This window comes from Ranitomeya imitator, chromosome 5, assembly GCF_032444005.1.
Source record: "Ranitomeya imitator isolate aRanImi1 chromosome 5, aRanImi1.pri, whole genome shotgun sequence".
Classification (NCBI taxonomy): Eukaryota; Metazoa; Chordata; class Amphibia; order Anura; family Dendrobatidae; genus Ranitomeya; species Ranitomeya imitator.
The window spans coordinates 128,881,595-128,896,735 of NC_091286.1; the positions used below are offsets into that span (position 1 = coordinate 128,881,595).

Sequence of the window (15,141 nt, forward strand, 5' to 3'; positions counted from 1 at the left end):
GCTAAAGATTGGAGTCAATTTTTAATTCAAAAAGTCAAATGGCGCTCCTTCCCTTCCGAGCCCTGTCGTGCACCCAAACAGTGGTCCCCCCCCCACATATGGGGTATCGGCGTACTCAGGACAAATTGTACAATAACTTTTGGGGTCCAGTTTCTCCTTTTACCCTTGGGGAAATAAAAAAAATTGTTGCTAAAAGATTGTTTTTGTGACTAAAAAGTTAAATGTTCATTTTTTCCTTCCATGTTGCTTCTGCCGCTGTGAAGCACCTGAAGGGTTAATAAACTTCTTGAATGTGATTTTGAGCACCTTAAGGGGTCCAGTTTTTAGAATGGTGTCACTTTGGGGTATTTTCAGCCAGATAGACCCCTCAAACTAACTTCAAATGTGAGGTGGTCCCTAAAAAAAATGGCTTTGTAAATTTTGTTGTAAAAATGAGAAATCGCTGGTCAAATTTTAACCCTTATAACTTCCTAGCAAAAAAAAATGTTGTTTCCAAAATTGTGCTGATGTAAAGTAGACATGTGGGTAATGTTATTTATGACCTATTTTGTGTCACATAACTCTCTGGTTTAACAAAATAAAAATTCAAATTTCGAACATTGCTAAATTTTCGCCAAATTTCCGATTTTTTCACAAATAAACGCAAAAATTATTGACCTAAATTTACTACTAACATGAAGCCCAATATGTCACGAAAAAACAATCTCAGAATTGCTAGGATCCGTTGAAGCGTTCCAGAGTTATTACCTCATAAAGGGACCCTGGTCAGAATTGCAAAAAATGGCCAGGTCATTGAGGTCAAAATAGGCTGGGTTATGAAGGGGTTAAAATCCGAAATGTTGGCCTACTGAAATTTATGTTCAGTAAATGCACTCAATATTTGGTCGGGGCTCCTTTTGCATCAGTTACTGTATTGATGCAGCGTGGCATGGAGGCGATCAGCCTGAGGCACTGCTGAGGTGTTATGGAAGCCCAGGTTGCTTTGATAGCAGCCTTCAGCTCATCTGCATTGTTGGGTCTGGTGTCTTTCATCTTCCAATTCACAATACCCCATAGATTCTCTGTGGGGTTAAGGTCAGACTAGTTTCCTGGCTAATCAAGCACAGTGACACTTGTTTTTAAACCAGGAATTGGTATTTTTGGCAGTGTGGACAGGTGCCAAGTCATTCTAGGGAATGAAATGTCCATCTCCAAAAAGACTGTCGGCAGAGGGGAAGCAGCATTAAGTGCTCTAAAATGTCCTGGTAGACAGCTGCACTGACTTTGGTCTTCATAAAGCACAGTGGACCTATACCAGCAGAAGATATGGCTCCCGAAACCATCATGGATTGTGGATACTTCACACTGGAGCTTAGAAATCAAGGTCCCAGAGTCTGGAGGAAGAGTGGAGAGACAGACAATCCAAGCTGGGTGAAGTCTAGTGTGAAGTTTCCACAATCGATGTATTGGGGAGCCATGTTATCTGCTGATGTAGGTACACTGTGTTTTATCAAGACCAAAGTCAGGGCAAGCCTTCTACAAGTAAATTTTAGAGCACTTTATGCTTCCCACTGCCAACCAGCTTTTTAGAGATGGAAATTTCATTCTCCAGCAGGACTTGGCACCTGTCCACACTGCCAAAAGTACCAATATCTGGTTTAAAAAGAACAGTATCACTGTGCTTGATTGGCCAGCAAACTCATCTGACCTTAACCCCATAGAGAATCTATGGGGTATTGTAAAGAGGAAGATGAGATACTCCAGACCCAACAATGCAGACAAACTGAAGGCTGCTATCAAAGCAAGCTGGACTTCCATAACATCTCAGAAGTGCCACAGGCTGATCGCCTCCGCATTGATGCAGTAATTGATGCAAAAGAAGCCCTGACCAAGTACTGAGTGCATTTACTGGACATATATTTCAGTAGGCCAACATTTCGGATTTTAAAATAATTTTTTCAAGCTGTTTTCTAATTCACTGAGCTAATGACTTGAGATTTCATTGGCTGTAAGCCATAATCATCAACATTAACAGAAATAAACACTTGAAATATATCACTCTGTTTGTAATGACTGTATATAATAAATTTATTTCAGTTCTTCAATACAAAAAGTGAAACTCAAACTTTGTTGATATTCTAATTTTGTGAGATGCACCTGTATGCTTCCGTATGTATATACGTACATCTGCTATGAACTTACCATTAGGTTTCATGACTTTATGGATATTAGATGACGGTTCTGAAAAACAGCATCAAAGCAACAATATTAAATATTTTCTTCTACACAAATACTATTACATTGAGCTTAGAAGAAAGACATTCCTCCTCTCCTGGCTGCCTAATTTCGCGGCATACCGCGACAGAGGGACCAGAAGACCGTGATGTCTGTATTCACAAATTCCTTCACTGGCTAGAAGCACTTCACCATCCTATTAAACAATGCAGTTGTTTTCCTTGCTAGCAGTGCAAGGGTTAATCTGTTCAGTTGGAGCTCCTGGAGCTTTCCAACTTGGATTGGATTGCATTACATTTTCGGGAATTTTTCCTACATGCAGTTTAAGGAGCTGTAAAATATTTTTTCATTGGATATACAAAATCATTATGCTTTTTTTCATGATACTTGAGGCCTAATTTTCTGTCATTTTCATATTCTTATTTTTTGGAAGTATCTGAAGGATAATAAAGGAAATACGGGTATGTTTTTCATTTTTTTTAATAATTACAAAAGGACTATGGAACTTTGGGCTGTATGATGTTGTAATGTGTGATTGATTACTAAAATTTAAGAGGGGACTGGATGCCTTTCTTGAAAAGTATAATGTTGCAGGGTATATATACTAGATTCCTTGATAGGGCGTTAATCCAGGGATCTAGTCTGATTGCCGCATGTGGAGTCGGGAAGGAATTTTTTCCCCAATATGGAGCTTACTCTTTGCCACATGGGTTTTTTGTCTTCCTCTGGATAAACATGTTAGGGCATGTTAGGTTAGGCTATGGGTTGAACTAGATGGACTTAAAGTCTTCCTTCAACCCAAAAAACTATGTTACTATTAAAATACATTTTAAATTGTATATTTTTTTTTTTTCCAACAGGGGTAGGGCTAGACATGGCCATTTGGATTGGCAGCAGATGTCACTCGTTTAACGCTACAGAGGAGCCAAAAGACCGCAGCATCTGATTTCTTCTACTCCTTCACTGATTAGAAGCACTGCACCTTCTTATTAAACGGTGTATAATTATTTAAGAAATGCAGGGGTTAATCTGTTTAGTTGAGCGCTCCTGGAGCATGAGGGTATGTGCACACATTGCGGATTTTTCCTCACAGATTCTGCAGAATAAGCAGGTAAAAAGCCCTGCGTTTTACCTGCGGATTTTGTGCGTTTTTCATGTGGATTTTGCCTGCGTTTTTACACCTGCGGATTCCAATTATGGAACAGCAGTAAAATGCTGCGGAATTCGCACAGAGAATTGACATGCTGCGGAAAATAAACCGCAGCCTTTCCATGTGGAATTTTCCGCAGCATGTGCACTGTGGATTTGGTTTTCCATCGGTTTACATGGTACTGTACACCGCATGGAAAACTGCTATGGATCCACAGGACCAAATCCGCAATGTGTGCACATACCCTTAAGGCTCTCAGCAGTGCGCTATTAGCTATTCCCATCTGCTATATAATCTGGGCCCTGGCTAGCACTCAGAAATAGCTTTTGCTGCATGGCTGGAGGTGGTTGTTGGTGGTTATTGGAGAAGCTGTTTGGTGGATTTATCTGTGACTTTTGCTAGGTTTTGAGTGTGATAATTCCCTTTCTTCTTCTTTGGTTTAATTCCATCATACACGCCCTGGTACATTCCTCTGTTGTTTATGTGCGAGTATATACAGGTCCTTCTCAAAAAATTAGCATATAGTGTTAAATTTCATTATTTACCATAATGTAATGATTACAATTAAACTTTCATATATTTTAGATTCATTATCCACCAACTGAAATTTGTCAGGTCTTTTATTGTTTTAATACTGATGATTTTGGCATACAACTCCTGATAACCCAAAAAACCTGTCTCAATAAATTAGCATATTTCACCCATCCAATCAAATAAAAGTGTTTTTTAATAACAAACAAAAAAACCAACAAATAATAATGTTCAGTTATGCACTCAATACTTGGTCGGGAATCCTTTGGCAGAAATGACTGCTTCAATGCGGCGTGGCATGGAGGCAATCAGCCTGTGACACTGCTGAGATGTTATGGAGGCCCAGGATGCTTCAATAGCGGCCTTAAGCTCATCCAGAGTGTTGGGTCTTGCGTCTCTCAACTTTCTCTTCACAATATCCCACAGATTCTCTATGGGGTTCAGGTCGGAAGAGTTGGCAGGCCAATTGAGCACAGTAATACCATGGTCAGTAAACCATTTACCAGTGGTTTTGGCACTGTGAGCAGGTGCCAGGTCATGCTGAAAAATGAAATCTTCATCTCCATAAAGCATTTCAGCCGATGGAAGCATGAAGTGCTCCAAAATCTCCTGATAGCTAGCTGCATTGACCCTGCCCTTGATGAAACACAGTGGACCAACACCAGCAGCTGACATGGCACCCCACACCATCACTGACTGTGGGTACTTGACACTGGACTTCAGGCATTTTGGCATTTCCTTCTCCCCAGTCTTCCTCCAGACTCTGGCACCTTGATTTCCGAATGACATGCAAAATTTGCTTTCATCAGAAAAAAGTACTTGGGACCACTTAGCCACAGTCCAGTGCTGCTTCTCTGTAGCTCAAAAGTGGCTTTACCTGGGGAATGCGGCACCTGTAGCCCATTTCCTGCACACGCCTGTGCACGGTGGCTCTGGATGTTTCCACACCAGACTCAGTCCACTGCTTCCTCAGGTTCCCCAAGGTCTGGAATCGGTCCTTCTCCACAATCTTCCTCAGGGTCCGGTCTCCTCTTCTCGTTGTACAGCGTTTTCTGCCACATTGTTTCCTTCCAACAGACTTACCATTGAGGTGCCTTGATACAGCACTCTGGGAACAGCCTATTTGTTGAGAAATTTCTTTCTGGGTCTTACCCTCTTGCTTGAGGGTGTCAATGATGGCCTTCTTGACATCTGTCAGGTCGCTAGTCTTACCCATGATGGGGGTTTTGAGTAATGAACCAGGCAGGGAGTTTATAAAAGCCTCAGGTATCTTTTGCATGTGTTTAGAGTTAATTAGTTGATTCAGAAGATTAGGGTAATAGGTCGTTTAGAGAACCTTTTCTTGATATGCTAATTTATTGAGACAGGTTTTTTGGGTTATCAGGAGTTGTATGCCAAAATCATCAGTATTAAAACAATAAAAGACCTGACAAATTTCAGTTGGTGGATAATGAATCTATAATATATGAAAGTTTAATTGTAATCATTACATTATGGTAAATAATGAAATTTAACACTATATGCTAATTTTTTGAGAAGGACCTGTATTTGTATGTTTGGTATTTTTCATTACCCCTGTTCATATTTTCTTGCTAGTTTGGTTGGTGTACTATGGTACATTACTACTCCCCTTTTCACTGGGTGGGGGAAGGGTACAGACCGAGAGCAGATTCAGGAGCTAAGGCAAAGTACATGGTCCCGGCGTGAGTTAGGGCATTAAGGACAGGGAAGGAGCCCCTAGTCCCGGGACACTTAACATGACAGCAGTTTTTATTTTATTTTTTTCCTGCCTCAATTTATTTATCTTTTATTTATTTCACACAGTGTGTTTCCCATAAGGTCATAAAAGACATTAGAGGAGGAGTGGTGGTATTTGAACATTGAAGTACTTTTTTTTTCTTTTACCTGATTTCTGATGTAACTGAGGCTGGCATATTCACCCCAGTTACAGTGCAAATTCAGCTTCCTGGGTCTATAACAGCTGACTGGGTCCTAGGACCTTGCAGTTTCTGCTCTTTCATTACACTCCACAATCACATGGTCACTGGGTCCTGAGGAAGACGAGCTTCCTACACTAAATACACAGCAGTCGGGAAAGCAGAGATGGCAGCATTCAAAATAAAACAATAAAAAAAAAATATTTGGTATCTCTGCATTCAGATTCGCCCTGTCTATCAATATAACAAAATAATTAACCCGATCGCTAAACGGCGTAATGAGAAAAAAAAGTCAAAACGCACGAATTATGTTTTTTGGTTGCCAAAACATTGCATTAGAATGCAATAACGGGTGATCAAAAGATCGTATCTGCACCAAAATGGTTTTTTTTTGCAATTTCACCGCACTTGGAATTTGTTTTCCCATTTTCTAGTACACGACATGTTTAAACCAATGGTGTCAATCAAAAAAGTACAACTCGTCCTGCAAAAAACAAGCCCTCATATGGCCATTTTGACAGAAAATTAAAAAAAGCTATGGCTCTGGGGAGAAGGGGAGCAAAAAACAAAAATGCAAAAAAAAAAAAAAAAAACCACCTCTGTTAACACATACTTGCTTGTGCTGGGTGTGCAGATTACGGTAATTCACATGTTCATACAACTAAAACAGATTGCACATAAACCAGCTCTTCTCGGTATATCGCGTTCTAATCATATGGACGTGTGACCTCTGCAGCCTGTCCGTGGTCTCAGTGCCACATAAGTCAATGAGGAAACTACAAATTGGCTGCAGCAATCAAAGGCCCTTCCTACAGGAAAAGGAAGCAAGACGTCTAGAGGACCAGACAACGCTAGGAGAAAAGCCGGACCAAAAAAAGGTGGTAAAACCCTTTTAAGACACCATACTGTCAATGTGAGGTCTTAAGTAATCTTGATACTACCTTAAAGTAAACTTTTTTAGCTTTTTCTTCACGTCCAAATTATTCTTGCAACTGAGTCAAAAAGAACATACCGGTATATAGTATGCTTAGCACTTACCAGACTTCCTCCGGACTCTGCTGGAGACAAGCTCTTCTTTTACAATTGATGTTTTTCTTTCTCCTTCTGGAGTGTAAGAAAATCCTGGATGATCTAAGAATGAACAGCAGATTTTTAGTGTTGTAAAGCTATATGCAAACAAGATGGAAGCTTAAAAAGGACATATCACATCTTGTGAAATAGGAGTAAAAAACAACCAAATATAATCATTTTCAAACATAGAGTAAATATTATATGATATATAATAATTTTTTACTCAGAATGTGTGAAAAAAATTATATATTTGGTACCAAACTGTGTAGGGGATATTGAAAGTGTGCAGCATGTGATCTGAACTGCTATGTTATTTTACATGGAATGAAATTATATAAGAAACAATGCAAGATGGCTCCAAACAGCTGTGTCCTCTCTTCGCAGAAGAGCACTTTAGAAACAGCTATGTTTTCCTGTACTAGCAGCAGCTATATTCTCCTATGACATCGGAGCTATAAAATATACAGAGGATTTACAGTGGTGTTTGAAAGTTTTTAAAACCTTCAGAATTTTCCATATTTTTTTTAGATAAGTTTGACCTAAAACTACATCAAATGTAATCACAAGTCCAAAAACTTGATGAAAATATCCGAAACAAAAATTAATAAAAAAAAAAAAATTGGATTTTTTTTTATCCCCTTCATGACCCAGCCTATTTTGACCTTAAAGACCTGGCCGTTTTTTGCAATTCTGACCAGTGTCCCTTTATGAGGTAATAACTCAGGAACGCGTCAACGGATCCTAGCGGTTCTGAGATTGTTTTTCGTCACATATTGGGCTTCATGTTAGTGGTAAATTTAGGTCAATAAATTCTGCGTTTATTTGTGATAAAAACGGAAATTTGGCGAAAATTTTGAAAATTTCGCAATTTTCACATTTTTAATTTTTATTCTGTTAAACCAGAGAGTTATGTGACACAAAATAGTTAATAAATAACATTTCCCATATGTATACTTTACATCAGCACAATTTTGGAAACAAAATTTTTTTTTGCTAGGAAGTTATATAAGGGTTAAAATTTGACCAGCGATTTCTCATTTTTACAACGAAATTTACAAAACCATTTTTTTTAGGGACCACCTCACATTTGAAGTCAGTTTGAGGGGTCTATATGGCTGAAAATACCCAAAAGTGACACCATTCTAAAAAATGCACCCCTCAAGGTACTCAAAACCACATTCAAGAAGTTTATTAACCCTTCAGGTACTTCACAGCAGCAGAAGTAACATGGAAGGAAAAAATTAACATTTAACTTTTTAGTCACAAAAATTATCTTTTAGCAACTATTTTTTTATTTTCCCAATGGTAAAAGGAGAAACTGAACCACGAAAGTTGTTGTCCAATTTGTCCTGAGTACACTGATACCTCATATGTTGGGGTAAACCACTGTTTGGGCGCACGGCAGGGCTTGGAAGGGAAGGAGCGCCATTTGACTTTTTGAATGAAAAATTGGCCGCACTCTTTAGCGGACACCATGTCACGTTTAGAGAGCCCCCGTGTGCCTAAAAATTGGAGCTCCCCCACAAGTGACCCCATTTTGGAAACTAGACGCCCCAAGGAACTTATCTAGATGCATAGTGAGCACTTTGAACCCCCAGGTGCTTCACAAATTGATCCGTAAAAATGAAAAAGTACTTTTTTTTCACAAAAAAATTCTTTTAGCCTCAATTTTTTCATTTTCACATGGGCAACAGGATAAAATGGATCCTAAAATTTGTTGGGCAATTTCTCCTGAGTACACCGATACCTCACATGTGGGGGTAAACCACTGTTTGGGCACATGGTAAGGCTCGGAAGGGAAGGAGCGCCATTTGACTTTTTGAATGAAAAATTATCTCCATCGTTAGCGGACACCATGTCGCGTTTGGAGAGCCCCTGTGTGCCTAAACATTGGAGCTCCCCCACAAGTGACCCCATTTTGGAAACTAGACCCCCCAAGGAACTTATCTAGATGCATATTTAGCACTTTAAACCCCCAGGTGCTTCACAGAAGTTTATAACGCAGAGCCATGAAAATAAAAAATAATTTTTCTTTCCTCAAAAATGATTTTTTAGCCTGGAATTTCCTATTTTGCCAAGGGTAATAGGAGAAATTGGACCCCAAATGTTCTTGTCCAGTTTGTCCTGAGTACGCTGATACCCCATATGTGGGGGTAAACCACTGTTTGGGCGCACGGCAGGGCTCGGAAGGGAAGGCACGCCATTTGGCTTTTTAAATGAAAAATTAGCTCCAATCATTAGCGGACACCATGTCACGTTTGGAGAGCCCCTGTATGCCTAAACATTGGAGATCCCCCACAAGTGAACCCATTTTGGAAACTAGACCCCCCAAGGAACTTACCTAGATGCATATTGAGTACTTTAAACCCCCAAGTGCTTCACAGAAGTTTATAACGCAGAGCCAAGAAAATAAAAAATAAAAATTATTTTCTCAAAAATGATCTTTTAGCCTGCAATTTTTTATTTTCCCAAGGGTAACAGGAGAAATTTCACCCCAAAAGTTGTTGTCCAGTTTCTCCTGAGTACGCTGATACCCCATATGTGGGGGTAAACCACTGTTTGGGCACACGTCGCGGCTCAGAAGGGAAGTAGTGACTTTTGAAATGCAGACTTTGATGGAATGGTCTGCGGGCGTCACGTTGCGTTTGCAGAACCCCTGGTGTGCCTAAACAGTAGAATCCCCCCACAAGTGACCCCATTTTAGAAACTAGACCCCCCAAGCAACTTATCTAGATGTGTGGTGAGCACTTTGAACCCCCAAGTGCTTCACAGAAGTTTATAATATAGAGCCGTGAAAATAATAAATACGTTTTCTTTCCTCAAAAATAATTATTTAGCCCAGAATTTTTTATTTTCCCAAGGGTTACAGGAGAAATTGGACCCCAAAAGTTGTTTTCCAGTTTCTCCTGAGTACGCTGATACCCTATATGTGGGGGTAAACCACTGTTTGGGCACACGTCGGGGCTCAGAAGGGAAGTAGTGACTTTTGAAATGCAGACTTTGATGGAATGGTCTGCGGGCATCACGTTGCGTTTGCAGAGCCCCTGATGTGCCTAAACAGTAGAAACCCCCTACAAGTGACCCCATTTTAGAAACTAGACCCCCCAAGGAACTTACCTAGATATGTGGTGAGCACTTTGAACCCCCAAGTGCTTCACAGACGTTTACAACGCAGAGCCGTGAAAATAAAAAAATCATTTTTCTTTCCTCAAAAATGATGTTTTAGCAAGCATTTTTTTATTTTCACAAGGGTAACAGGAGAAATTGGACCCCAGTAATTGTTGCGCAGTTTGTCCTGAGTATGCTGGTACCCCATATGTGGGGGTAAACCACTGTTTGGGCACACGTCGGGGCTCGGAAGTGAGGGAGCACCATTTGACTTTTTGAATACAAGATTGACTGGAATCAATGGTGGCGCCATGTTGCGTTTGGAGACCCCTGATGGGCCTAAACAGTGGAAACCCCTCAATTCTACCTCCAACACTTACCCCCCACACCCCTAACCCTAATCCCAACTGTAGCCATAACCCTAATCACAATCCTAACCCCAACACACCCCTAACCACAACCCTAACCCCAACACACCCCTAACCCTAACCACAACCCTAATTCCAACCCTAACCCTAAGGCTATGTGCTCACGTTGCGGATTCGTGTGAGATTTTTCAGCATCATTTTTGAAAAATACGCGGGTAAAAGGCACTAAGTTTTACCTGCGGATTTACCATGGATGTCCAGTGTTTTTTGTGCGGATTTCACCTGCGGATTCCTATTGAGGAACAGGTGTAAAACGCTGCGGAATCCGCACAAAGAATTGACATGCTGCGGAAAATACAACGCAGCGTTTCCGCGCGGTATTTTCCGCACCATGGGCACAGCGGATTTGGTTTTCCATAGGTTTACATGGTACTGTAAACCTGATGGAAAACTGCTACGAATCCGCAGCGGCCAATCCGCTGCGGATCCACAGCCAAATCCGCACCGTGTGCACATAGCCTAATTCTAAAGGTATGTGCACACGCTGCGGAAAACGCTGCGGATCCGCAGCAGTTTCCCATGAGTTTACAGTTCAATGTAAACCTATGGGAAACAAAAATCGCTGTACACATGCTGCAGAAAAACTGCACGGAAACACAGCGGTTTACATTCCGCAGCATGTCACTTCTTTCTGCGGATTCCGCAGCGGTTTTACAACTGCTCCAGTAGAAAATCGCAGTTGTAAAACCGCAGTGAAATGCGCAGAAAAAACACGGTAAATCCTCCATAAATCCAGAGGACCAGAATATGTGTGCACATACCGAAACCCTAACCCTACCCCTAACCCTACCGGAAAAAAAAAATTCTTTATTTTTTTATTGTACCTATGGGGGTGACAAAGGGGGGAGGGTCATTTATTATTTTTTTTTATTTTGATCACTGAGATAGATTATATCTCAGTGATCAAAATGCACTTTGAACGAATCTGCCGGCCGGCAGATTCGGCGGGCGCACTGCGCATGCGCCCGCCATTTTGGAAGATGGCGGCGCCCAGGGAGAAGACGGACGGACCCCGGCAGCATCGGTAAGTATGATGGGGTGCGGGGGGAGCACGGGGGGGGGGATCGGAGCATGGGGGGGGTGGATCGGAACACGGGAGGGGTGGAACGGAGCACCGGGGGGGTGGAACGGAGCACGGGGGGGTGGAACGGAGCACGGGGGTGAGCGGACAAGAGCACGGGGGGGAGCGGAGCACAGGACGGAGGGGAGCGGGGCAGTGTACCGGGCAGATCGGAGGGCTGGGGGGGGCGATCGGTGGGGTGGGGTGGGGGCACATTAGAATTTCCAGCCATGGCCGATGATATTGCAGCATCGGCCATGGCTGGATTGTAATATTTCACCCGTTATAATAGGTGAAATATTACAAATCGCTCTGATTGGCAGTTTCACTTTCAACAGCCAATCAGAGCGATCGTAGCCACAGGGGGGTGAAGCCACTCCCCTGGGCTAAACTACCACTCCCCCTGTCCCTGCAGATCGGGTGAAATGGGAGTTAACCCTTTCACCCGATCTGCAGGGACGCGATCTTTCCATGACGCCACATAGGCGTCATGGGTCGGATTGGCACCGACTTTCATGACGCCTACGTGGCGTCATGGGTCGGGAAGGGGTTAAATCATGAAAATGATACAATATCACATGTCTGAAAGTGGCAAAAGTATATGATGATTAGCAGATACCGGTAATTTAAAGATTAAATTATAGTCTGGTGTTTTCAATCACAAGTGACCAGTTTTATTTAGGCCGGTTTCACACGTCAGTGTCTCCGGTACGTGAGGTGACAGTTTCCTCACGTACCGGAGACACTGACACACGTAGACACTTAAAAATCACTGCATCTGTTCAGATGTCAGTGATTTTTTACGGACCGTGTCTCCGTGTGCCAAACACAGAGACATGTCAGTGTTTGTGGGAGCGCACGTATTATACGGACCCATTAAAGTCAATGGGTCCGTGTAAAACTTGTACCGCACACGGACGTTGTCCGTGTGCAGTCCGTGTGCCATGCATGGGACAGCGCTACATTAAGCGCTGTCCCCCCCCACTGGTGCTGAATCCGCGATTCATATCTTCCCTGCAGCAGCATTTGCTGCAGAGAAAATATGAATAATAGTGTTTAAAATAAAGATCTATGTGCCCAAACTGTGCGCCTCCCCCCCGCTGTTCTGAAAATACTCACCCGCCTCCCTCGTTGGCTGTCACTGCTTCCTGGTCTGGCTGCATCTTCTCCTGTATGCGGTCACGTGGGGCAGCTCATTTACAGTAATGAATATGCGGCTCCACCTCCCATAGGGAGGGCACATAGATCTTTATTTTAAACACCATTATTCATATTTTCTCTGCAGCAAACGCTGCTGCAAGAAAGATTTGAATCGCGGATTCAGCACGATGCAGGGAACAGCGCTAAACTTTAGCGCTGTCTCCTGCACGGTGCGTGTGGTACCCAGTGGGCACACGTGTGCCACACTGATGTGCCACGTGAGCACACGGACACGGATAACTCCAGTACCGATTTTATACGGTACTGGAATTATCTGGACGTGTGAAACCGGCCTTAAGGAAATCTCAGAGTCTGACCTTCATAACACATTTGGAGAAGTTTATCATGGCACCAACAAAGTAGTTTTGATGACCTCACAATAAAAGTTGCCAATTCTCATCAGGTGGAAAGGGTCACAATATTAGCCCTAATAAATTTGTGCTCCACCAATCCACAGTCACACAGAATGTGTACAAGTGGAGGAAGTTGAAACCAATAATACCTTCCCCTTGAGTGGCCTAACAACAGAAGTCACTCCATAAACAACATGTGCAATAGTCTTTCACATTAATGAATGCTAATGTTCATGAGTGAGTTCGCCATCAGGAGAGCACTGAAAAACAAGTGTGTATGGTAGGACTGCAAGGAGAAAGACACTTCTCTCCAAAAAGAACATTGCTGCTTGTCTGCAGTTTGCTGTAGATCACCTGAACAAGTAAGAAGGCTGTTAGAACAAAGTTGTGTGTATGGATGAGACCAAATTAAAGGTTGTTGGTTTAAATGAGAAGAGTTATATTTGGAGAAAGAAAAACACTGCATTGCACCATACGATCTGTGACACGGCAGCTTCTTAGTTTGGGCCTTTTTAGCTGAAAAAGCACTAAAATGCTCGGGTCGAGCAAATTTGACGAACCCAATGTAAGTGTATGGGAAAACTGAGCATTTTTCATGTGACCTCCCCCCGGTCCTTTTAGGGTCTAAAAACATCTGAAATCAATGCGAACAGTGCTCAAATGACATGGTAACATCATGGGGAATGCCCGCCGGAAGAATTTCTGACTCCCAGATCACAGCTGTGAACAATGTTGTCACAGTCTTATGCCACTTTTTACAGGCACACAATAAAACATACACAAACAAAACCAAAGTGGATTTTCCTGGGAAATATGTTAAGCAACATCTTTTCCAGGGTAATGATTTGTTTGTAAGGCAAAAAAAATAGCCCAAAACAAAAATGCTCCTCCACCACTTGGGCTATGTTCACACGTAGCGTCTTTAATATGTTCTTCAACTTTAGCATTGCTTTCAACCAAGACAAATGCATTCACTGGGAAATGTCATTTTAACATTTTACAACCTTATTTAGCCATCTGGTGTGTGACACATCATCAGACGCATCCCGTTTCATTTATGAAGGAGGGACTCAATGTCACAAAGTCTATTTTTATAGGGCCAGCAGTCGGCCCTCACTATTCTTAGAGAGTGATCAGCTGGCTATGCTTTGTTGTTTCCATTATTAAACAGTGGGTCATACATAGTAACATAGTTAGTAAGGCCGAAAAAAGACATTTGTCCATCCAGTTCTGCCTATATTCCATCATAATAAATCCCCAGATCTATGTCCCTTATACTGTTTTAACATATGCAGTGAGTGGCAGGGCAACCCAAAATTTGGACGCACCCCAACAACTCATTGAACAGACGTCATGGATGACCACATGCAACTAAAGTTCCCAGTATTCATTTGGTACTCCCATACTGTTTGCTTATACATTGAATGCAAGGCCTGGCATGTCCCAAAGTTACATGCACCCCAATAAGCTTTTGAACCCACGTACTGGATAGCCACAAGAAAACAGTTCACATTCATTTGGTCTTCCCATACGGTTTGTCTATGCATTGCCTGCCCTGCCCCAGAGTTACATGCACTCCAAAAAGCCTTTGAACCCATGTACTGCATGGCCACAGGAAAACCAAGTTCCCATTATTCATTTGGTCCTCCCATACTGTTTGCCTATGCATTGAATGCAAGGCCTGCCCTGCACCTAAGTAACACACAACAATGAGACCTTTGAAATAACGTCCTGGATGTCCAAATGAAACCAAAGTTCCCATTATTCATTTGGTCCTCCCATACGGTTTGCCTATGCATTAAATGCAAGGCCTGCCCTGCGCCAAAGTTACATGCACCCCAATAACCCTTTAAACCAACGTCTTGAATGACCACATGAAAACAAAGTTCCCATTATTAGTCATTTGGTACTCAAAGTTTGCCCATGAAGCGAATGCAAGGCCTGCCACAAATTTACATGCATTTATTGGAATAAATGTGGACGATGGCCTCCTAAAAATTATTTTCCCAATTTAAAGGAGCGGGTCTCCTATACTTGTAATGCCCATACACTAAGTGTATGGGCTGACAAACATTTTCCCCTTGGGGTT

The 15,141-nt window shown here is 42.1% G+C and overlaps 1 protein-coding gene across 4 annotated transcripts in view; it reads right to left on the reverse strand.

The window, feature by feature from the left end:
- PLEKHG1 (pleckstrin homology and RhoGEF domain containing G1) overlaps positions 1–15,141 on the reverse strand; it is a 362,060-nt gene that overhangs the window by 35,454 nt on the left and 311,465 nt on the right. For all 4 annotated transcript variants that reach the window (XM_069769145.1, XM_069769146.1, XM_069769142.1 and 1 more), the window contains 2 exons: positions 6,871–6,963; positions 2,182–2,220 (listed from right to left, as the gene is read on the reverse strand). In XM_069769145.1, coding sequence (XP_069625246.1) covers positions 2,182–2,220; positions 6,871–6,963 — 132 coding nt within the window. The remainder of the gene's footprint in view (positions 1–2,181; positions 2,221–6,870; positions 6,964–15,141) is intronic.